The sequence below is a fragment of the Rhinoderma darwinii genome, chromosome 10, assembly GCF_050947455.1.
Source record: "Rhinoderma darwinii isolate aRhiDar2 chromosome 10, aRhiDar2.hap1, whole genome shotgun sequence".
Classification (NCBI taxonomy): domain Eukaryota; kingdom Metazoa; phylum Chordata; class Amphibia; order Anura; family Rhinodermatidae; genus Rhinoderma; species Rhinoderma darwinii.
In genome coordinates this window covers 68,880,810-68,903,948 of record NC_134696.1, presented here as the reverse complement: position 1 = coordinate 68,903,948, position 23,139 = coordinate 68,880,810, and the positions used below count along the sequence as shown (strand labels likewise).

The window sequence follows — 23,139 nt, the reverse complement described above, 5'->3', positions numbered from 1 at the left end:
ACAACTGTTACGTCAGCACGCTCTGAAAGACTCAAGCGCTGAGCCAATAGGGGACAACCCATAATGATATTTAGAAACGAAGCTCACTATTGAGGAAAGATAGGACAAAAGATCAGAGAGAAGAGGGATGACTTATGAACACCTCTCCGTGATTGGCTGTCCGATGATTGAGCCACCGGAATGGGCAGGGCCTATATGCATACAAAAGATGCGAGAATCATGTGCTCGCTGCCACTGACAAATACTAAAATTGTTGCACCGCTACTCTACACGTCTCCCTGATAAAGCCAGATAAAATTGGTTAAACACGTATGAGCAAAAGCACTAGTGAAAACAATTTTGAAAACGATAGGAATAGGTTCCAGTGGTAATGGGGGTCGTTTTTTTCAGAACGGGTTCCCGGATTACTATGTTTAGGGCAAGCTCAGTTCATGTTAGGGAATAGATGTAGCTCCACTGTGTGATCCCCACAGGATCTCTTAACCTCATTCCCGCTGCAATATTTAACGAAGCCATAACCCTATCGTTCACAAAAAATAAATTTTTGTTTTGTATGTCAGTTTGTAAACAAAAATTTGTGAGAATTCATTTTTATCAGCTAAATAAAAGGCTACATTTTACTAACTAGTCCTTCCTTACTCAAACTTAATTTGTGAAATTAGAAGGAATAACGGGCCCGTTAACCAGCCCGTTGTTTGAATCTGGGAATTTTCACGTGCCACTCGAATGCCATGAAAAACAGCCCGAGTGGCACACGGTCGTATGCAAGAGGGCTTAACCCGTCAGCGACCGCCCATAGGTGGTTTTACGGCGGCCACTAACTGGCTTTATTCCGATGCAGTAGCCTTTTTACAGCGCTGCATTGGAACAAATAACCGCCACCGGGAGCAGGTAAATCTCCTTCCTCTCAGCTACCGAAGGTTGGGAGCAGATGCGCTCAAGCAGGCGGGATCGATATCAGTATCGATCCCACTCATTTAACCCCTCAGATGCGGCACTCAATAGCGACCACCGCATCTGAGGTGTTTTAGAGGGAGGGGGCTCCCTCTCTTACCTCACCGGTGTTGGTGGTTTCTATTGCAGCCGGGGACCTAACAAAGGCCCCCAGGTCTGCCTCTTGTTGATGCCTGTTAGGCCACGCCAGTGTCATGGGCGAACAGGTTGCCGGTCCGTTTTATACGGACAGGCAGTAATACACTGCAATACAGAAGTATTGCAGTGTCTTATAAAAGCAATCAGATGATAGCACAGTAAAGTCCCCTAGTGGGACTAGAAAAAAAAAAAAAAAAAAAAAAGAAGTTGAATAAAGTCTATAATAAATAAATAAAAATCCCCCCAAAAAAACAAAAACTATTTCACCTTACAAAATGCTTTATTATGAGAAAAAAAAAGGTAAAATTTACACATATTTGGTATCGCTGCGTCCGTAATGACCCCACCTATAAAGCTTTTACATTATTTAACCCACACGATGCACGCCGTAAAAACAAAAAAAACAATGTCAGAAATAGTTTTCTGTTCATCCTGCCTTAAAAAAAAAAAAAATGTGATAAAAAGTGATCCAAAAGTTGCATATACTCAAAAGCCAAAAAAAAAGCCCACGTACAACTGCATCGGCAGAAAAATAAAAAAAGTTACGGCTCCTAAAATATGGCTACACAAATAATTTTGAAAAGAAAAGGGTTTTTACTGTGTAAAAGTAGTAAACCATGAGAAAACGATATTAAATTTGGTATCGCCGCAATCACAACGACCCGCTGAATAAAGCTGTTATTTATACCACAAGGTAAACAGCGCAAATTTAGGATGCAAAAAAGTGTGCCGAAAGTGTACTCCCACCAATAAAACATTAATAAAAAAAGTTAACCAATAAATTATATGTACCCCCCAAATGGTGCTATTAAAAAAATACAACTTTTACCACAAAAAACAAGACTTTATACAGCTACGTTGATGCAAAAATAAAGACGTTATAGCTCTTTGAATGCGACGAAGGAAAAAAAACTTAAATAGCTTGGTCATTAAGGGGTTAAAGGAAATAATAAACACTTCTAGAATACTTACGTGTATGACCAGCTATAGTGGAATCACCACTGGCACATACTACAGTCCATACATTTTAATGTATTCATCAACCCTACACCATAAAGTGAAGCAATATCTAACCAATCGTCCTGAAAAAGGAAGCAGGACTGTATAAAAGAATATGTGCCATCCATCGTGCCATTGGGTTTGACATTCGGTGAGGTTTAAATGGAACATGTCACGAACATCACAGGATACATTTGGCTGCAGGGGAGGGATCCTAAGGAGTATAACTTTGGAACATATGTAAAAAGCCAATTTTTGGATGGAGTTTTTTCAGTAGGTTAAACAGTTTTAGGATAGCATAGTTCATTTTAAAATACTTTCCAGCACCATTCCAAGATTATGGTGATTGTAAGAATGTTTAACTTACCGAGTATCATATCCATATAAGTGGGAAGGTCACAGTCCAATTCTGCAGTTGGCAGACTTATCTGGCAAGGTCAAAATACAAGTGTGGTTAAGCGGAGTTGTTCTTGCAGTCTAGTCTCACAAGTAGATCTTTATACTCATAATCTCACCTTTCCAAGGCATTCCTCAAACTCTGAAGGCCATTCCTGCATTAGAGTTTCCACTTCAGGCATTGGCCTAGCAAAAAAACAAAAACAAAAAAAATGTTGCATATTAATTTCTGGATGAGGCAAGAGTACAAAACTACACCTGGGAGTACAAAAATTATTTCTACAAATATCCCAGTAAAAGCCTAACAATGAGTACCAGTCCATCAATATACTGCATTTTAGCAGTATATTGGAGGTGTGAGTTAGGTGTCACAGTCCGTGAATACAGTGTCCAGCCTGTGCCATTCAATGCCAGTCACATAGTGTAATCTTTTGTATCACACATGTCATACAGTGTGTTAATGCATTTAAGATTATATAGAGGCCCATTATTTTTCTTGCCAGACTTTGTACCATTGTCTTGAAATTGTGTCTTCTGAGTGGGGAATATATCTGGTAGGTTTGATCAATTATTCTTAGGACTCACAGTAAACCGTGGCCAGAATGCTCCATAAGCAGCCCACACAGTGCCATACATTGCCTACACAGAGTCACAGTTCCCACATACTGGGCCCAAAGAGTGCTAAACATTGTCTAGGTTAGTACATACAGTGGATATTTAATGCCTATGTGATACCCAGAGTCCTCAGTTACGCCATAATAAACAAACAAACCCAATAGTACCCATCACAAAGCCAGCCAACCCTCCATCACATTCCTACAATGACAACTGTTCTGCACTATACAGAGAGAGGGTTATGCTGCTCGTTGGCATTACTAGTTTTACAATAGAATCTGGACTGACACACCAGCTGGTGAGAATTTTCGTGACTAGCCAGTTCTTTCTTTTTACCAAGAGTAACAATTAACCCCTTAATGACCAGCCTATTTTAACCCCTTAGTGACCAGCCCATTTTAGGCCCTAATGACCAAGCTATTTTATTCGTTTTTCTATAGTCGCATTCAAAGAGCTATAAAGTTTTTATTTTTTCGTCTACATAGCTGTATGAGGACTTGTTTTTTGCGGGATTACTTGTACTTTTTAATGGCACCATTTAAGGGTACATATAATTTTTTTTTATTAACGTTTATTAACTTTCTTGTGGGGGGGAGGATTATAAAAAAAAACTGAAATTCCGCCATTGTTCTATGCGTTTTTAAATTGACGTCGTTCACTGTGTGGCATAAATAACATGTTACCTTTATTCTATGGGTCGGTACGATTACGGCGATACCACATATGTAGAGGTTTTTTTATGTTTTATGACTTTTGCACAATAAAAACACTTTTGAACTAAAATTATTTGTTTTTGCATCGTTGCTTTCCAAGAGCCTTAACTTTTTTATTTTTCCATTAATGTAGTGATTTTTTCGGCTTGCTTTTTGCGGGACAAGACATAGTTTTGATTGGTACTGTTTTGGGGTGCATGGGACTTAGATTCATTTTTACTATGACTTTTTTGGGGGGCAATGGAAAAAAATTGCAAATTCGCCATTGTTTTTTGCGTTTTTTTTTTTTACGGTGTTCACCTTGCGGTTTAAATTACATATTAACTTTATTAATGGAGTCATTACGGTCGCGGCGATACCATATATGTGTACTTTTATTTATATTTTACACTTTTACTAAATAAAACCACTTTTTATGGAAAAAAATTGATTTTACTGTAATTTTTATTAATAATCTTTATTTCACATTTATTACTTATTTCATTAGTCCCACTAGGGGACTTTACTGTGCGATCTTCAGATCGCTGCTATAATACTCTGGTATACTTCGTATACCAGAGCATTATTGCCTGTCAGTGTAAATCTGACAGGAAATCTATTAGGACGTGCCTCCGGCGCGACCTAATAGGCATATGTCCAGGGCAGAACTGGGGGCTTTTATCAAGCCCCCGGCTGCTATGACACCCCATCGGAGACCCGTGATTGCATTTGCGGGCTGCCGATGGGTGACAGAGGTCGCTATTGACGGCGGCATTTAACAGGTTAAACGGCCGCGATCGAAGTAAACTTCAATCGCGGGTGTTTGAGCAGGAGCTCAGCTGTCATCAGACCGCAGAGCCCCGGCTCCAGCCTGCACGGGAGACCCGTGCAGGACATAGACTAGGCTCACGTGAAAAGGCATCAGCCTAGCCTAAGGCCCCTTAGTGACGAACGTGAAAAGGCGTATTGGTGGTCACTGAGGGGTTAAACCTTCATGACCAAGCCATTTTTCACGTTTTTTCCATCGTCGCATTCCAAGAGCTATAACTTTTTATATTCGCGTCTATATAGCTGTGTAAGGTCTTGTTTTTTGCAGGACAAGTTGTATTTTTTAATAGCACCATTTTGGGGTACATAGAATTTATTGATTAACTTTTATTAACTTTTTTTGGGGGGAGGGGGGATAGAAAATAAACCCACAACTATTGCCAATCTTTTTTACGTCCTAAATCTACGCCGTGTACCGTGTGGTATAAACACAATACCTTTATTCAGCAGGTTAAGATTGGAACGATACCAAATTTGTATAGATTTTTTTATGTTTTACTAATTTTACACAGTAAAAACACTTTTTTTTCAAAATTATTTGTTTTGTGTCTCCATATTTGAAGAGCCATCATTTTTTTATTTTTCCGCAGATGCAGCTGAATGAGAGCTTTTTTTTTTTTGCAGGACGACTAGTAGTTTTTATTGGTATGATTTTGGAGTAGATCCGACTTTTTGACCACTTTTTATCACATTTTTCTTTAAAGGCAGGATTCACAGAAAACTGCAATTTTTCCACTATTTTTTATTTTATTTTTTACAGCGTTCACCGTGCGGGTTAAATAATGTAATAGCCTTATAGTTGGGGTCGTTACGGACGCGGCGATACCAGATATGTGTAACTTTTTACTTTATTTAGTTTTTTTAATAGTAAAGCATTTTTATTTATTTTTTATTACCTTTTATTAAACTTTTTTACTAGTCCCACTAGCGGACTTTAATATGCGATCATCCGATCGCTTTTATAATACACTGCAATACTTTTGTATTGCAGTGTATTACTGCCTGTCCGTTTAAAATGGACAGGCATCTGCTAGGCCATGCCTCTGGCCTTTTTTTTTTTATTACCTTTTATTAAACTTTTTTACTAGTCCCACTAGCGGACTTTAATATGCGATCATCCGATCGCTTTTATAATACACTGCAATACTTTTGTATTGCAGTGTATTACTGCCTGTCTGTTTAAAACGGACAGGCATCTGCTCTGGCATGACCTAGCAGTCATTCACCACAGGCAGACCTGGGGGCCTTTATTAGGCCCCCGGCTGCCATAGAAGACACAGACACTCGGCGATCTTATCGCCAGGTGTCGGCAGGAGAGAGAGGGAGCTCCCTCCCTCTCTCCAAAACCACTCAGATGCGGCTCTCGCTATTGAGCGCCGCAACTGAGGGGTTAAACGGGTGAGATCTGTACTTCTATTGCTCTCACCCAGTCGAGCAGGGATGCCCCCAGCCCTCAGCTGCCTCTGGTAGCGGAGAGATTTAATGGCTCCCTGCTCTGTTTATTTATTCTGATGCAGCGCCGTGAAAAGGCGTATGCATCAGAATGAAGCCCAATAGTGGCCGCCGTTAAAAGGCGTATTGGCGGTCACTAACTGGTTAAAAGTCTGCTGTGGGTTTGCCTGGATTAACAACAAGTAGAACAAAATCAATGTGTTAACAGTCAGATTTATTGGGCAAAAAAATAATCACCTGGTTAAGTGTACGGTGGCTGGAGGTTTTGAACGATTTAATTCGCTGATACTTTCAATCCAAGTATCAATGGCTTTGTGATTCTTCTCTGCATTTTCTAAGCTCTTGACTTTTATTTGCTGCTGCTTGAGAAAGAATATGTTAATAGTGGCGGAAATGCACAGAAGATATTTATAATTGTATTTGCAAAATAGCGTCCATAATACTCTGCTCTACTCTGCCAATAGCCTATGCCACGATAAAAGAAAATTAATACCTTTCAGGCCATACAGAAAAAGTTACTTCTACCAATCCATTAGCACTGTACTGACCGATGCCAATTGGCTCAATCAACTTAGCGACAATATATTTACTTACTGCAACACTGTGCTGCTTGGAATTTTCTGACAGCCAGAGTGCCATAACTGTGGGGTCCGACTGTTTGGTGGATGGTTCATCAAGAGTGAGAAGGCCAAGTTTATCGGTTTTATCATCAGGTCGTGGAACCTGCAAAAAAATAAAATAAAACGAAAAAGTGTATAAACAAGGATATATATTCCCATTTACAGACTGTAAAATTCATTAAAGCTTGCCTGCAGCTAAAGAATTAGGACTTAATGGTGACCATCCATATGTGCTGTAAGTGTGTGGCTTTTTCTTGTAAACTCAGACTTTTAGCTCTAGAAGCTACTTCCGGTCACCAATGTTCGCTCCTAGGGAGCGAATCTCTGTCCATCAGCCAAAAATAAAGACCAAACAAATATGCATCTTTATAGAATACCTCTTAGATTCTGCCCACCCCCCCCTCTTGCCCACATTTCCAAACATGACAACAAATCTCTTTATATTGTTTCTCTGCTTCCCACACTTCCCAAGGCTATGCACACTTTTATAGGGAAATGTTTTTGCTTTTTTATTAAAGCAATTTCTTAAAGTTACGAACTTAGATGTGATCGATAGAAGCTGGTTTATTATTAAACATCCTATGACCCAATAATTAAACTCACTCGAAATTCCAAACGCTAACAAACCAGAAGATGAAGATAGGATTTTCCCCCACGTGTAACAAATCTTTTAGAAGCGCAGTGCATGACAGTAGGGGATCAGATCTGTGCACTTCTACTGCTCAAAGCAAGATTTAATTTACATGACGTTATGTAAAAAGGGTATTCCCATTTCAGATATTTATGGCATATACACAGGTTCCAGATCCGCATCTATTTAGAGACCGGTGGCGACGTATCCAGGAAGGACTCCGTGGCAAGGTGAGCTACACCGTTTCCGGAACATGGGAGTTACGGAAAGAGCATAGGCCGTGCTACGCTTTTTCTGTAACTCCCACTCATTTCTACGGGAGCTCAACAAAATCTGTTTTCGCACTCTCTGCCACCTTCCCAATAAGTCTCTGCTTGGATGCAACGGCAACCAGGTGTGGTCACGGGAACCCCATTTGAGATAAGTGTGGGTCCCAGCTCTGTGGATATGCCACAAAATGTCCGAGATGGGAAGACCCCTTTAATGTGTGAGACGCGCCTATATTTAAATTTTACACATACATTACATGCACTTTATTACTATTATAGAATGGCTTGTTATGGCATTACTGCATGTTGTACCTTTAGAAACGCATCAATATCTCCCACAGCAGGAATAAAGTCTGGGATAAAAGGCTTCAACTTGTGGTCCAAATCTATGGCATGTGGCGTATATCTGAAACAATTCAAAGACGTTTAAGCTTTGTATACATGTAGACTATTTTATTTATTTCTGTTACAACACTTTCCGCAGCACTGTACAAAAGTCATCCTCACAATCGAAATTCCCAATCTATATATGTTTTTGGGGTGTGTGAGGAAACCGGAGTACCCCAAGGAAACACACGCAAACATGGGGAGAACTTATAAACTCCATGTAGATGCACACACAAACACAGTAGCAAATATATCAGAGCACTATATAATGTGCTTCATAGGGAGATATAATGGAATAACTCCGTAATGCTGACAAAGTAAGATTAATCCCTTAATACTGGCAGTATTTTGAGTCACTTTCTCACATACTGGTTATTTGGCTATAACTTTATATTTTAGGCTGTTCGAGATTTTGTGTCTATTTTTAATAACCGGTTATTTATTTTTTTCACACATAGTATTTGATTTCTATTGAAATTTTGGACTTTTACGGTGTGAAATAGAATAATTTTTTCTCAAGTTCAGACTTCTTAAATATAATAATCTATAACAGAACCAAAATTTTAGCTTGCTATTGTCTGCCATTTATTTTGAAATAACAGCTTAGTTAATAGAATTGGTGCTATATATAACAATGTCCCCCAAAAATAGGTAGTTATGAACAGGGCCGGCCCTAGGATAGATGGCGCCGTGTGCGAAATGATCTTTTTGTAAGGCCAAAAAAAATCTGCCTCAAAATTCCTTCAGCAACTGACAGCGTTGTATGACTTTTTTTTGTGTTTTTTCTTAAGCTGTTGAAGCGAATGCAAAAGACGCAGGAAAAAAAAGCTCCAAACTCACAGATTCACCCTGTAGGTAGGACCCCACAGCCCCCTTGTGGGTAGCGCCCCACAGCCCCCTTGTGGGTAGCGCCCCACAGCCCCCTTGTGGGTAGCGCCCCACAGCCCCCTTGTGGGTAGCGCCCCACAGCCCCCCTGTAGATCGCACCCCACAGCCCCCTTGTGGGTAGCGCCAGACAGCCCCCTCGTAGGTAGCATCACACAGCCCCCTCGTAGGTAGCGCCACACAGCCCCCTCGTAGGTAGCGCCACACAGCCCCCTCGTAGGTAGCGCCACACAGCCCCCTCGTAGGTAGCGCCACACAGCCCCCTCGTAGGTAGCGCCACACAGCCCCCTCGTAGGTAGCGCCACACAGCCCCCTCGTAGGTAGCGCCACACAGCCCCCTCGTAGGTAGCGCCACACAGCTTCCTCGTAGGTAGCGCCACACAGCCCCCTTGTAGGTAGCGCCACACAGCCCCCTTGTAGGTAGCGCCACACAGCCCCCTTGTAGGTAGCGCCACACAGCCCCCTTGTAGGTAGCGCCACACAGCCCCCTTGTAGGTAGCGCCACACAGCCCCCTTGTAGGTAGCGCCACACAGCCCCCTTGTAGGTAGCGCCACACAGCCCCCTTGTAGGTAGCGCCACACAGCCCCCTTGTAGGTAGCGCCACACAGCCCCCTTGTAGGTAGCGCCACACAGCCCCCTGTATGGAGGGCTCCTGCACAGTTGTCCTTTGTAGGTAGTGCCACAAAGCCCACAGCCCACCTGTAGATAGCAACCACCCCTCCTTCCAGTAAAGATAACGCCACTGTAGCTCCCTGAAGGAGCGGAATCCCAGTGTGGCCGGGGATTCCGGTGCTGGAGCGCTGCTTGATGCCTCTGTCCATATATGGACTGTGACATCAGGGAAAACTCCTGAGGCGGAATCTCCGTCCACAGCGTTGCAGACGCTATGACGTCGATTCCACTCCAGGAAAAAATCCTGTCGTCTATGTCCATGACGTCATTGGCTTCTCCTGGAGTGGAGTCCCCGATCATAGCGTCTGCAACGCTGTGACCGGGGATTCCGCTTCAGGAGTTTTCCCTCATGTCACTGTCCATATATGGACAGAGGCATCAAGCAGCGCTCCAGGACCGGAATCCCCGGCCACACGGGGATTCCGCTCCTTCAGGGAGCTACTGTGGCGCTAGTAGACAGCAGAGCAGGGAGATACCTCCCTGCTCTGCTATAGTGCCCTCATCTGTAGATAGCAACCCCCCCTTCCAGTATAGATAGCGCCACTGTAGCTCCCTGAAGGAGCGGAATCCCCGTGTGGCTGGGGTTTCCGCTCCTGTAGCGCTGCTTGATGTTTCTGTCCATATATGGAAAGTGACATCAGGGAAAACTCCTGAAGCGGAATCCCCGGTCACAGCGTTGCAGACGCTATGACCGTCGATTCCACTCCAGGAGAAGCTCCTGACGTCTGTGTCCATGACGTCATTGGCTTCTCCTGGAGTGGAATCCCCGATCATAGCATCTGCAACGCTGTGACTGGGGATTCCGCTTCAGGAGTTTTCCCTGATGTCACTGTCCATATATGGACAGAGGCATCAAGCAGCGCTCCAAGACCGGAATACCCGGGGATTCCGCTCCTTAAGGGAGCTACGGTGGCGCTATCCTGAAAGGGGGGGGGGGGGGGTTTGATATCTACAGGGGGGCACTATAGCAGAGCAAGGGAGGTATCTCCCTGCTCTGCTGTCTACTAGCGCCGCTGTAGCTGAAGGGAGCTACAGTGGCGCTAGTAGACAGCAGAGCAGGGAGATATGTCCTTGCTCTGCTATAGTGCCGTCACTACCGCTATAGTAGCCACAGCAGCTGCTAGCGGCGCCACCGCCACATGCCCGGTGTCACTGCTAGCAGCCGCTATGGCTCCTACAGCGGTAGCCACTAAGTGAAGCGCCCGGGTGCGACTGCAGTTGGTGTGTGTATCCCCGCTGGTAGTTGCAACGGCGCGGGGATACACACACCCGCTGGCGGCCCTTTTGCCATGTGGCGGATGGTGCCCTGTGCGACCGCACTGGTCAAACATAGCTAAGGCTGGCCATGGTTATGAACAAAATTACCAGACGCAGCGAATTCACAAGAGTGCCGCTGTTTCTAGAAAAAGAGAAAGAGGCCAAGTTGCAATATCAAACACAGCCTTTGGACAAGGGCGGCCAGTTTGACGTTGTGGCCAGTCACACATTTCCCCTGCAGCACCCACTAAAGGGAAAATACAGTATTAGGCCTCCTGCACACAACCGTGCCCGTAATCACTAACCGTGAACACATTATATATATATATATATATATATATATATATATATATAGTTCACCAGGGCTTTATAGGAACAGAGAAGTGAAGCCTCCAGCTATGGGTACACCAACACATAAACCACTGGATGGCAAGAAAGTAGAGGTATAAATTCGGGAGGGCAAGCGGGCAACTGTAATGTGCCCAGAGCAATTCTAGGGATACCCTCAGCCAAAATAAAAGATCGGAGATCCGTGTCCATGTTGGAGTATAGGGGTAATGGAAGCTATACTGGGGAATTGTGAAAGAGATAAGAATCTCGGTAAGGACGTCATCTTAACCCCTTAACTAGTTTCTCACTAAGTGGTCATATAGTCTATACCCCTCTTTTTTGTTTTACTTGGCACCAGCACTCCACACATTTGGCCCAGCTGATTTTAATTTAAGAATGACCTCATAAGTGTTCCTGACCTTGCTTGTGCTCTGATTTGTTCACTGGGAGCGCATGGTAAGGTGAGCTTTTTTCATATGTTGTAGTACTGTGGGGTGGTATCTGTTGCTGTAGTGTTGCACTTGTGGGGGGAACGTGGCCCAGAGCCAAGGAGCCTTGTCCCGGTAGCATAGGTGCTTTTGGGCCTCTGGGTTGGTCCCTTTGCAGGAGCGATTCTGCAGTGGCCGCCATGCGGTGCTGCAACCGATAAAAGTGGGACCCTACTCTAAGAGGTCGACGTGAAGTGGCAAGTGGGCTTGTATACAATTTGATCCAAATGTTAAAGAACCTCATGTTCATTTTTATAAATTTTGCCTAGGCACAATAGATCAAAGTATATATAGTGGATGTGTGGTCCATGTCTAGTTTTTCCCCAAGTAATAAGTCAAATAGTGAGAACATCGCCTGCAATGATGGACCTAGATCATTCAGGAATAGTAGTATATCATCTGCATATAAGAGAAACATGTTCCTCCCTTTCACTCAGCTCAAAACCCTATGTAATCAGGAGAGGCTCTTCTAGCTAATGCTAATGGCTCAATGGCCAATGCAAAAAGAGAAGGGGATAATGGGCAACCTGGTCAAGTCCCTCGGGCAAGTGTGAATGAGGGGGAAATGTGACAATTGGTTTTAACACTGGCTATAGGTTCGGAGTATAATAACTAAACCCATCGGATAAACCTGGGTCAAAATACAAATTTAGCTAGCACAGACCACAGATAAGACCTCTCTACAGAGTCAAAGGCCTTCTCAAGGTCCAAGAGGCCACTATTCTGGAACCACTCGATCTTACAGCTAATGATATATTATTGAAGAGCCTCCAAAAGTTAACATCCGTGGCCTTCCCTGGTATGAAACCAGATTGGTCTGGATGAATAAGATGAGAAATTATGTTTTGCAGACGTATTGCCAATATTTTAATATCACAATTGAGTGAAATAGGTCAGTATGAGCCACAGCCTGTCAACACTTTAAGAGCCTCTCTCATAGAAGGGGGGGGGGGGTAGTATTCCCATTGAAGGATTAAAAAGGTTGAGCAAATGAGGTGCAATTAATTCAACATGCAATTTATACCCCTCTATGGGTAAACCATCCAGACCCAGGGTTTTGAAGGTTTGGGAAGTATTTAATAGCCTCCGTAATTTCTCCTATAGTCAGGTCAGCTTCCAGCAAATCAATATCTTCTCTATCCAGAGTGAGGAATACAATAGTGTCTAAGTATGCCTCCAGCTCAGATGGATTATTTGAGACCTTAGAGGAGTATAGATCAAAGCAAAATTACGAAAAAAAAAAAAAAAAAAAAAGTGTCATCAATGGTCAATAACCGGTATCCCAGTACTAGAGGTTACTTTAAAAGTAGGGTTTGGGGCGGTGTCCTCTCTAGCCAAGTAAGCCAACAAAAGACCATGTGAGAATATTGCCCATATAAAATCACCCCTCTGGTATATGCCTTAAAAAGGCACCCCACGCTAGATTGCCATCAATTGAACCTGAATTAGTAGTCCAAAAACCTGTAATTTCTCTGTCCAATGAGGTTGCAACCTCAGCACAGGAAAGCCATAGGGGAATCGATCTCCAAAACTTACGCCTTGCAACTTCAAGTAATCCCAGGCGATCATGAGGAGGGGGGTGGTCAGAAATTTCCCGAGGGAGGTACTATGAGTCTATCACAAATACCAAAGAGACGTAATTTCCAAACGCTCAATCCATTCTGGAAAAGGACCTATGGGCGGATGAGTGGTGTGAATAAAACTGTACTATTAGGGTAGCTAGCCCACCAAATTTCCTTTAAACGGTATGTTGCTGCCCAATTCGCTAAGGGGGTATCACCGCCCGGGATTCCCCCCCAGTTTATGTAATTGAGAGCACAGTAAAAAGATTAAAATCTACAAGAAGCAGGACCAAACTCCACTACCAGCAACATTTTGTCAGAGAGTAGTAGGACAAAGGGGGATTATAGACATTAGCGAATTAATGTAGTATTGCAGTATATAGTGCAAGCAATCCAACGATCGCTGGTTGCAGTCCCATAGGGGGGACTAATATAAAAAATATATTTTTTTTTTGTAAATTCTTTATTTTGATTGTTCTAAAAAATTTGTAGGGAAGGAGATGGGTAATAGGAGGGATACAGAAAAGAAGAGGGGACATAGGGGTGGGGGAGGTAAAACATTACATCAAGAAAGAGAACACAGAAAAAAGATAAACAATAGTCTCTGCTGTTGGTTACAATATGGATCATATAATAAGCATATATAAAAGGCTGGATCAAAGTGTGTCGTAAGGAAACAGTCAAGGGGCCATTATTGAACTAGAGAATTCGAAGGGGAGGTCATTTATTTGAGCCTGATGTCAATCTGTGTCTAAACCTAGAAGATGTTGGTGATTTATCCAAATGTCCCTGATTTTATGATATCTGTCAATATGTTGGTCTATTGACCACTTTGTTTTTTAAAAATTGGTCTCCTTCCAATTCATAATTTTGTGAGGTTTTTATGTAAAAAAAATAAAAATATATATATATTAAAAAAGTACCCCTCTTTTCCCCATTAGAGCATTGTGAACAAATAAATAAACATAATTGGTATCGCCGAATCCGTAAGAGTCCGAACTATTACAATATATCATTATTAAACCCGCACGGTATATGCCGTTAAAAAAAAAAAACACATTTAAAAACGCAAGAATCGCTATTTTTTGGTCACCTCATCTCCCACAAAAAAAATGGAATAAAAAAAAAAAAAAGTTATCAAAACCTTGCATGTACCCCAAAATGATAGCATTAAAAAAAAATACAGCTTGTCCCGCAAAAAATAAGCACTCATACCACTTAAATCGACGGAAAGAAAAAAAAAAGTTATGGCTCCCAGAATAGAAACAAAATAATTTTTATTTTTTACACTAAGTTTTTTCCTTGTAAAAGTAGTAAAACATAAAAAAAATTAAGTATATTTGGTATTGCCGTAATCTTATTGACCCGCAGAATAAAGTTAAAAATGTTTTAATTGCACAGTGAAATCCGTAAAAACGAAGTGCACAAAACAATGGAGGAATCGTTTTTTCTTCATTTTCTACCCCACAAATATTTTTTTTCCTGTTTCCTAGTACATTACAGGGCACAATAAATGGTGCTTCGAAAAACTACAACTGGTCCCGCAAAAATCAAGTCCTCATAGGACTATATCCACGGAAAAATGAAAAAAAGATATGGCTTTCGGAAGGTGGGGAGGAAAAACCGAAAATGAAAATCTGAAAGTGGTTTACGACAGGAAGAGGTTAATAACCACAGTATCACTGTGCTTGATTGGCCAGCAAACTCGCCTGACCTAAACCCTATAGGGAATCTATGGGAGTATTGTCAAGAGGAAGATGAGACACCAGACCCAACAATGCAGACGAGCTGAAGGCCGCTATCAATGCAACCTGGGCTTCCATAACACCTCAGCAGTGCCACAGGCTGATCACCTCCATGCCACGCCACGTTGATGCAGTAATTTATGCAAAAGGACCCCCGACCAAGTATTGAGTGCATATACTTTTCAGTAGGCCAACATTTCGGTATTAGCAATAATTTTTGGAATTGGGCTTATATAATATTCTAATTCTCTGAGACACTAAATTTAGGGTGATCATTAACAGTTAGTCATAATCAACAACATTTAACCCCTTAGTGACCACTAATATGCCTTTTTACGTCGGTCACTAATGGGCTTTAGGCTAGGCTGACGCCTTTTCACGTCAGCCTAGTCTAAGTCCTGCACGGGTCTCCCGTGCAGGCAGGAGCCGGGGCTCTGCTGTCTGATGACAGCTGAGCTCCTGCTCCAACGCCCGCGATCGAAGTTTACTTCGATCGCGGCCGTTTAACCCGTTAAATGCCGCCGTCAATAGCGACCGCGGCATTTAACTTTGTTTACAGAGGGAGTGCGCTCCCTCTGTCACCCATCGGCGGCCCGCGAATGAAATCGCGGGTCTCCGATGGGGTGTCATGGCAGCCGGGGGCTTGATAAAAGCCCCCAGGTCTGCCCTGGACATATTCCTGTTAGGACGCGCCGGAGGCACGTCCTAACAGATTGCCTGTCAGATTTACACTGACAGGCAATAATGCTCTGGTATACGAAGTATATCAGAGCATTATAGCAGCGATCGGAACATCGCACAGTAAAGTCCCCTAGTGGGACTAATAAAATCAGTTATCAAAGTGAAATAAAGATTATTAATAAAAAGTACAGTAAAAAAAATAAATAAAACCATTTTTTTCCATAAAAAGTGGTTTTATTTAGTAAAAGTGTAAAAAAATTAAAAAAAAGTACACATATGTGGTATCGCCGCGACCGTAATGACTCCATTAATAAAGTTAATATGTAATTTAAACCGCAAAGTGAACACCGTAAAAAAAAAAACGCAAAAAATTATGGCGAAAGTGCAATTTTTTTCCATTGCCCCCCAAAAAAGTCATAATAAAAATGAATCAATAAGTCCCATGCACCCCAAAACAGTACCAATCAAAACTACGTCTTGTCCCGCAGAAAACAAGCCCAAAAAATAACTACATTGATGGAAAAATAAAAAAATTACGGCTCTTGGAAAGCAACGATGCAAAAACAAATAATTTTAGTTCAAAAGTGTTTTTATTGTGCAAAAGTCGTAAAACATAAAAAAAACTCTACATATGTGGTATTGCCGTAATCGTACCGACCCATAGAATAAAGGTAACATGTTATTTACGTCGCATAGTGAACGGCGTCAATTTAAAAACGCATAGAACAATGGTGGAATTTCAGGTTTTTTTTATAATCCCCCCCAAAAAGGTTAATAAAAGTTAATATAAAAATTATATGTACCCAAAAATGGTGCCATTAAAAAGCACAACTAATCCCGCAAAAAACAAGTCCTCATACAGCTATGTAGACGAAAAAATAAGAACGTTATAGCTCTTTGAATGCGACTATAGAAAAACGAATAAAATAGCTTGGTCATTAAGGCCTAAAATGGGCTGGTCACTAAGGGGTTAAAGAAAAAATGCTGGCAATAGATCATTCTCTGTATAAAATCAAGATATATAATATAGGAGTTTCACTTTTTGAATTGAATTACTGAAATAAATCTAATTTTTTGACGAGATTATAATTCATTGAGAAGGACTAGTATATATAACAGACAAGTACGAAAGGCAGAAATTAATAAACCCAACCCAGACAAACCCTACCCATCCCCCGAACTTGAGACAAGTTTCCAGCCCAATTGTAGCTTGTCGCAAAAAACATTAAGGTATATTTAAATGATTAGTAAAAGGGGGCAAGACCCTTCCGCTAGAATACAACAAGGATTTTGAAACATAGCCAGTAGATTCCATAGAGCCAAGACATGGAAGTCAGGACTATCTAGCCGTGATAGGTGTCGGGAGATGTACCAGGACCTTCATTTAAAGACATCGAGGAGAATCAACATCTGCAAAGAAGAACTAAAGTCAGGAGTATGTTCCATGAATTCGAGTAATTACCCACAGCATAGGAGTATAGAGATCAGAGTCCATGATTTTCCAACCAGGTGAAGACTTCTTCCGGCTTGTCGATGAATACTGCAGATCCATTGTGCAACAATCTGAGGTTTGCGGGGCATATCATAGATTAGACTATATTTTTCTCCCTTCTCTTGGCTTCTATGAAATGCTGCCTCTGTTGGACCCTTAACGAATAACCAGGGAAGACTCACATCCTGGTTGGCATGTTTTAGAGGCCCCTGTTGCCTTGCAAGTTCCAGTAATTTGTCATGATCTTTGAAATTGAGAAACTTGGCGATGCAGGTGTGTGGCGGTGCTCAAGGTAGAGGAGCTCTAGTCAGGACCCGATGTGCCTGTTCCACACAAAACATAGGAGAAAAGGCAGTGCTCCCAAATATTGATTTAAGCCAGTTCTCCAAAAATGCAGCAGGGTTTGGCTTTTCCACACCTTCAGGCAGGCCAACGAAGCGGATGTTACATCGTCGCTAGCGGTTCTCCATGTCATCAACCTTAGCACGCCACGTGGACTGTTGCGATTCAAAAAAGTGTCGACTCTCGATCTCAGGGGAGTTACCACATCTTCCAAGTCAGAAATGCGCCTCTCAGACTCAGTAGTGTGCATATCAGCTCTGAGTAGACCAAAGCCCATCTGAAGAGCATCAATCTTTTCAGTTAGAGCCGTACGAGATTCTGTAATGGCCTTCAACACATCTAGCATGGATGGTTCAGGAGGGGAGTGAGCCAGAGCAGAAGGAGAGGCTGAGGCCTCAGAAGGCCATGCTGCACGAGGCCCGGTGGATTTATCCATTTTGTCCATGACTTTAGAATGCTTAAAGGGAGCCATTATGGGAGTACCCCGGGCAGCAGGTTGGTGTAGGAGCGGAGAATCACCTCCGATTAGAGCACAACTAAATATACACCAAAGGATCATAGACATATGGGAGTGGGAGATCCTCCATGCGTCTCATGATATCCAGATTACATCTGCATAGTGCATATAGGAGCAGCAGGGAGGTGGTGGTGTGCCACATGTTTGAAAATTCGTCCCTTGCAGATCTTGACAGGGGGGGGGGTATACCCAGGGGAGTGTGAGTCCACAGGTTACACTCACCGCTATGCACTCGGAGTTCGGCACGTCTGGAAGGCTTGCAGGATACTCCACAATGGCGGCCACATTCACAGGATACTCTCTTTACGGATGCTACCTTGAGTCCCGCTAAGTGTTAAGGTATATAATGAAGGCCTAGATGCAAGGCCCAAATTGTGGGATAGCGGTCCATTGTAGCTCCTTTCCAGCCGGAAGTAGCCAGCGTCCGGTCTGCAGTAGAAATCTAGCCCGAAGATCCAATCCCAGACTAGGCCCAAGGCTCCAGGCCGCAGGACACTGCTCGGTCAGGGTATCTCATCCAGGAGATGGTTAGTCTTCTGAGAATGCAGAGGGCAGCTCTCACTCTAAAGGTCGATTGAGAAGTCAGGGAGGTGGATTTAGCAGCCACCAGGCTGCCGCTCCAACCTCCAGCCGCAACTCATGGCCCCGCCTTCAAACCAGCCAGTAGGCCACGACCACAAAAATGGTAGTAAACGGACCAATATCAGCCTGAAAACGTGGAGGTGTCTCTGCTGGTGTAAATTCTCCTCCCAGATGGGTGCGGAGACCCCATGGAGAGGATTGTGGCAGATGAGGATAGAAACGGGAGCTCCAGCAAGACACGTCCAGCCAGTAATATGTTCAAGCCACGCCTCCTGGTTATGTGAATTTTAACCGCTAAGAATACCATACACAACTTTTCCAACTCGTTTAGCATTGTGGAACAGTTACTCCTTTTTTTCCTATTTTTGTTTCTAAAATAACCATGTTTAGGAGAGCATGGCTGCTGTACAGAAGTTGACATCACTCAGTGTTCTGCAGATAGTGGGTGAAGCTGAAGCTCCCACCCCCAGCACGCACCATGAACATATGCTCCTTTCAGCTGCACCCAGTATTATGTACAAAGTGCATGCAGAGGGGTTCCGTAACCCCTTCCTGACATTTGGGAAGGGGGGGGGGGGGGAAGAGTATGGAGCTGCACACATAGTGGGTATCGGCTGCATATTACATCTAATAGATAACTCTGATCCTGGTTGTTCGATGCTGCGATCAACAGCGACCGCCGCATCGAAGCCATTAGATCGGGGGGGGGGGGTGTCTGTCTTACCCGCTGCAACACTATTGTTGGATGTCGATAGGCTGATGGGATGTCATGGCAGCCATGGCCTATTTAATACCCCTGGTCTACCATGTTGGTCCTTCTATTGAGAAAATGCCAGAATTGCCGTTTTTAGTTCACCTTGCCTCTCAAAAGAAATTTAACAAAAATTGTCAAAAAGTGGTATGTACTCAATATGGTTAAAATAAAATCTAGTCTCTTTCGTAAAAAGAGACAAGGGCATCCTGCCGAAACGCGCATCGGGTCTGGTGTCTCCCTAGTGCAGGAGCTATAATATGGGTAGGTTTGCATCTTTAACCCCTTAATACCGAAGGTGTTTTAAACCTTAGTGACCAGAGCAATTTTCGCAGTTTTGCTATTCACAGATGTAACGCAGTATAACTCTGTATGTGTTTTATGTATCGATGTGAATTTTGCATTGTTTTCTTGGGACATGTAGTGCTTCCTTTTTGTGGTATATATGTACAGGTAACATTTTTGATAGTTTTTTTTTTTTATAGCCGTGGAAAAACAGAAAAAAAAAGAAAAATTTGGATTTTTAATCATTTAAAATGTAACAGTTTGAAAATAAAAGAAATTGTATCATACAAATGTATTGAAATATATTTTTTAATTTATCCTGATCATAAGGACACCTACCTTGGAGGTGTAGTTGATTTTTTTTGACCAGAAATATAGTATAAAACACTAGTGCCCCTTTTTTCAATTGCGCACCAAAATGTCTTAATTTCGTTATTTTTACACCGTGATAGTAATGTATGGGTAATGGACTTGAAGTCCAATAAATAATGGTAAAAAAAAAAAATTGTGTTCTACAAACTAGACACTCTAAAGTCTATTTCTAGAGGTTCAATTTCCGTTTTAACCCTTCACACTTTTTACAGAATTTGTCTAAACTTGGGCCAATAAAAAATGTAAATTGCATTTTTTTTTTGCAAAAGTGGCACTTTTCTTAAGCCATTTCGAAACACCATATGACATACTAGTAAAAGTGAGACCTTTCCACATTCTGCTATTTCTCCCATGTACGGCGATACAAAATATGTGTGTCTAATCTATTATATGGACCCATTATAGGGCATATCATAGAAAGAGTCAATTTTGGCTTTCGGAGGCCTGTCATGCCAGAGTTAATTTTATTGCACCATGCTGCATTTGCCATAGTACTGGAGTGGCAGACTGTCAGAATTTACCAAAAATGACCATAATACAAAAAAATACACACCCGAAATTCTATTTCTAGTGGTTAAATTTCTGTTTTAACCCTTCACACTTTTTACAGAATTTGTCCAAACATGGGCCAAAAAAAAAAAAATGCAATTTACTTTTTTTTAACAAAAGTGGCACTTTTCTTAAGCCATTTCGAAACACCATATGACATACTGGTAAAAGTGACACCTTTCCACATTCTGCTACTTTTCCCGTGTACGATGATACCAAATATGTGTGTCTAATCTATTATATGGACCCGTTTTAGGGCATATCATAGAAGAAGTCCATTTTGGCTTTTGGAGACCTTTTTACGCCAGAGCTGATTTTAGGGAACCCCGCTATATTTGCCGTGGTACTGCAGGTCATTTTGACAAGTATAACTGTCCTGCTAATATTCATCTAGGGGTATATTGAGTATTTTTAATAGGTGGAAAGAAATAAAAAATAGGTTTTTCCAGAAAATACAGTATTGCTGCATTTTTACAGTGAAACATTATCCAATAAGCAACCCTCCCTTTTGGTTCTCACTACAAAAACAGTGTGAAAGTAAATGAGTTAATAATGTGGGTAATATCAGGGTCTTTGCCTTCATAGATTCTAAACGCAGACGTGTGGCCTGTACCGCTCTCACAGAGCTTGTCGATTTTAACCCCATATTTTGCTCTCTTTGAGGGGATGTACTGGCGGAATGAGAGCCTGCCTTTGTAACTCATCAGCGATTCAGCCACCGCTAGGTTTTTTTCGGGGTTGTACACCGGTATAAATGACTTCTCCAAAATTTTTATCAGGGGCCTTATTTTATACAGGCGGTCACGGGGGCTTGTGATTGTCGTTAAAATGAAGGAAGCGCATTAGCACTTCATATCTGCTTCTGGTCATAACGGTTGGAAAAACAGGTGTGGCATGTGTAGGGCTTGTTGCCCAATATGACCGGATTGAGGGCTTTTTCACAAACCCAGTGTAGAGGATGACTCCTTTAAGTTCGCCAGTATTTGTGGGGTGCCACTGCTTTGCATAGGAGGACGTTGGCTTTTCAGCAAAGAATTGACGAGCATACAGATTGGTTTGGTGGACAACCAGCTCCAATAGTTCATTTGTAATGAATATCTTAAAATATGGGGGCTGTAAAATTTTCCACATTAATATTTATCCTTGGTGTGGCAATAAATTCTGGGATATTAGGGGAAAATGACTCTGTGGATACCCACTCAATATATCCTGGGGGAATAGAGTGGGCCGTGTTTTGTGGTACTTCTACCTCGGACGCGGTTTCTGTATCGCTTTCATCAGTCAGAAATAAACATGGCGTATGCCTCTTCCACCGTGAACCTTTTATGGGCCATTGTAATTACACACACACGTACAACAAAGACTGTAACCAGACGCACACAAATTGTATAATTTTTTCATTGCTTTTTTTTTTTTGACAGACAAAAATACACAGACGTCACAAAAGCACGCTTCACAAAAAACTGATGTCGAACAAACACAGACTACAAACCTTTTTTTAAACTTAAAAATACACAGACGTCACTCACGTACGCTACACAAAAACCCTAGGCTAACCCTAGGATAAAACCTAGAATAACCCTAAACTAATCCTAGACTAACCCTAAGGGCACATTCACACGTGGCGGAATTGCTGTGGAATTCCGCTGCGGACAGTCCACAGTAGAATACTCCAGCGGCCGTTTTTTTACAGTTGTTTCAATAAATTTTTAGGCAAGTTAGGTTCAGACATTGCGGGAAAACTCTGCTGCGGACCATAGGCTGCGGTGCAGAATTTTCTCTATACAGCATGCACTGTCTGTTGCGGAGTAGAAGCGGAATTTCACTGTGGATTTCAGACTTTGCAATGCAAAAACTGAAATCTGTGGCAAGTCCACTGTCTTTTCTGCAACATCTGAATTACCTGTCAAATATGCAAATGTTGGTGCAGATTCGTTGCGTAAATGCCCCAAATCTGCACTAACATTTGCAGCGGAAAAACTCCGCCACGTGTGAACGTGCCCTAAGGATAACCCTAGCCTAGGTATACAATTGAAGTTTATATAAAGTTTATATATTAGATTTTTTGTAATTTAGTGTCTTTGGTGTCGCAGTAAAATTCTCTCTTTGTCTCTTCTCATAGAGAGTAACAAGTGTGAGGAGAGACCGAGAGGAGAAACACTTCATTTTTCATTTTGTGATCACTGTGAATGGTTCTCACAGTGATCACATGAACGGAGACCACTGTTATTGGTCTCCAATCATCACTCTGAAACCAAGGCTGTTGCTAACAGCCTTGGCTTCAGAGGCAGATTACCCGATGACCGGGAAAACCGCTCTGATGCGGTCCCCTAACTCCCAAACCACTCAGATGCGGCCGGCACTTGCTATTGAGTGCCGCATCTGAGGGGTTAAATACGATCGGAGACCACTGCTAGTGGTCTCCGATCATTGCCCTAAAGCCCGAGGCTGAAACCAGCAGCCCGGACTTCAGGAGATCCCCCGAAAGCGCTCCGATGCGGCCCCTTCCCTCCCAAACCACTCAAATGCGGCACTTGCTATTCAGCACCGCAGCTGAGGGGTTAAATATGATCGGAGACCACTGCTAGTGGTCTCCGATCATTGCCCTGAAGCCCGAGGCTGTTACTAACAGTCCGGGTTTCAGCAG

General features: G+C 42.5%; 1 protein-coding gene across 6 annotated transcripts in view; it reads right to left on the bottom strand.

Annotated features, from left to right (window-relative positions):
* The window catches only part of IFT46 (intraflagellar transport 46), a 126,408-nt gene that overhangs the window by 20,550 nt on the left and 82,719 nt on the right, over nt 1-23,139 (bottom strand). For 5 of the 6 annotated variants that reach the window (XM_075840051.1, XM_075840054.1, XM_075840050.1 and 2 more), the window contains 5 exons: nt 7,907-8,000; nt 6,669-6,797; nt 6,312-6,436; nt 2,607-2,673; nt 2,459-2,519 (listed from right to left, as the gene is read on the bottom strand). In XM_075840051.1, the coding sequence (XP_075696166.1) occupies nt 2,459-2,519; nt 2,607-2,673; nt 6,312-6,436; nt 6,669-6,797; nt 7,907-8,000 (476 nt within the window). The remainder of the gene's footprint in view (nt 1-2,458; nt 2,520-2,606; nt 2,674-6,311; nt 6,437-6,668; nt 6,798-7,906; nt 8,001-23,139) is intronic. The other variant, XM_075840049.1, reaches the window with a different exon arrangement.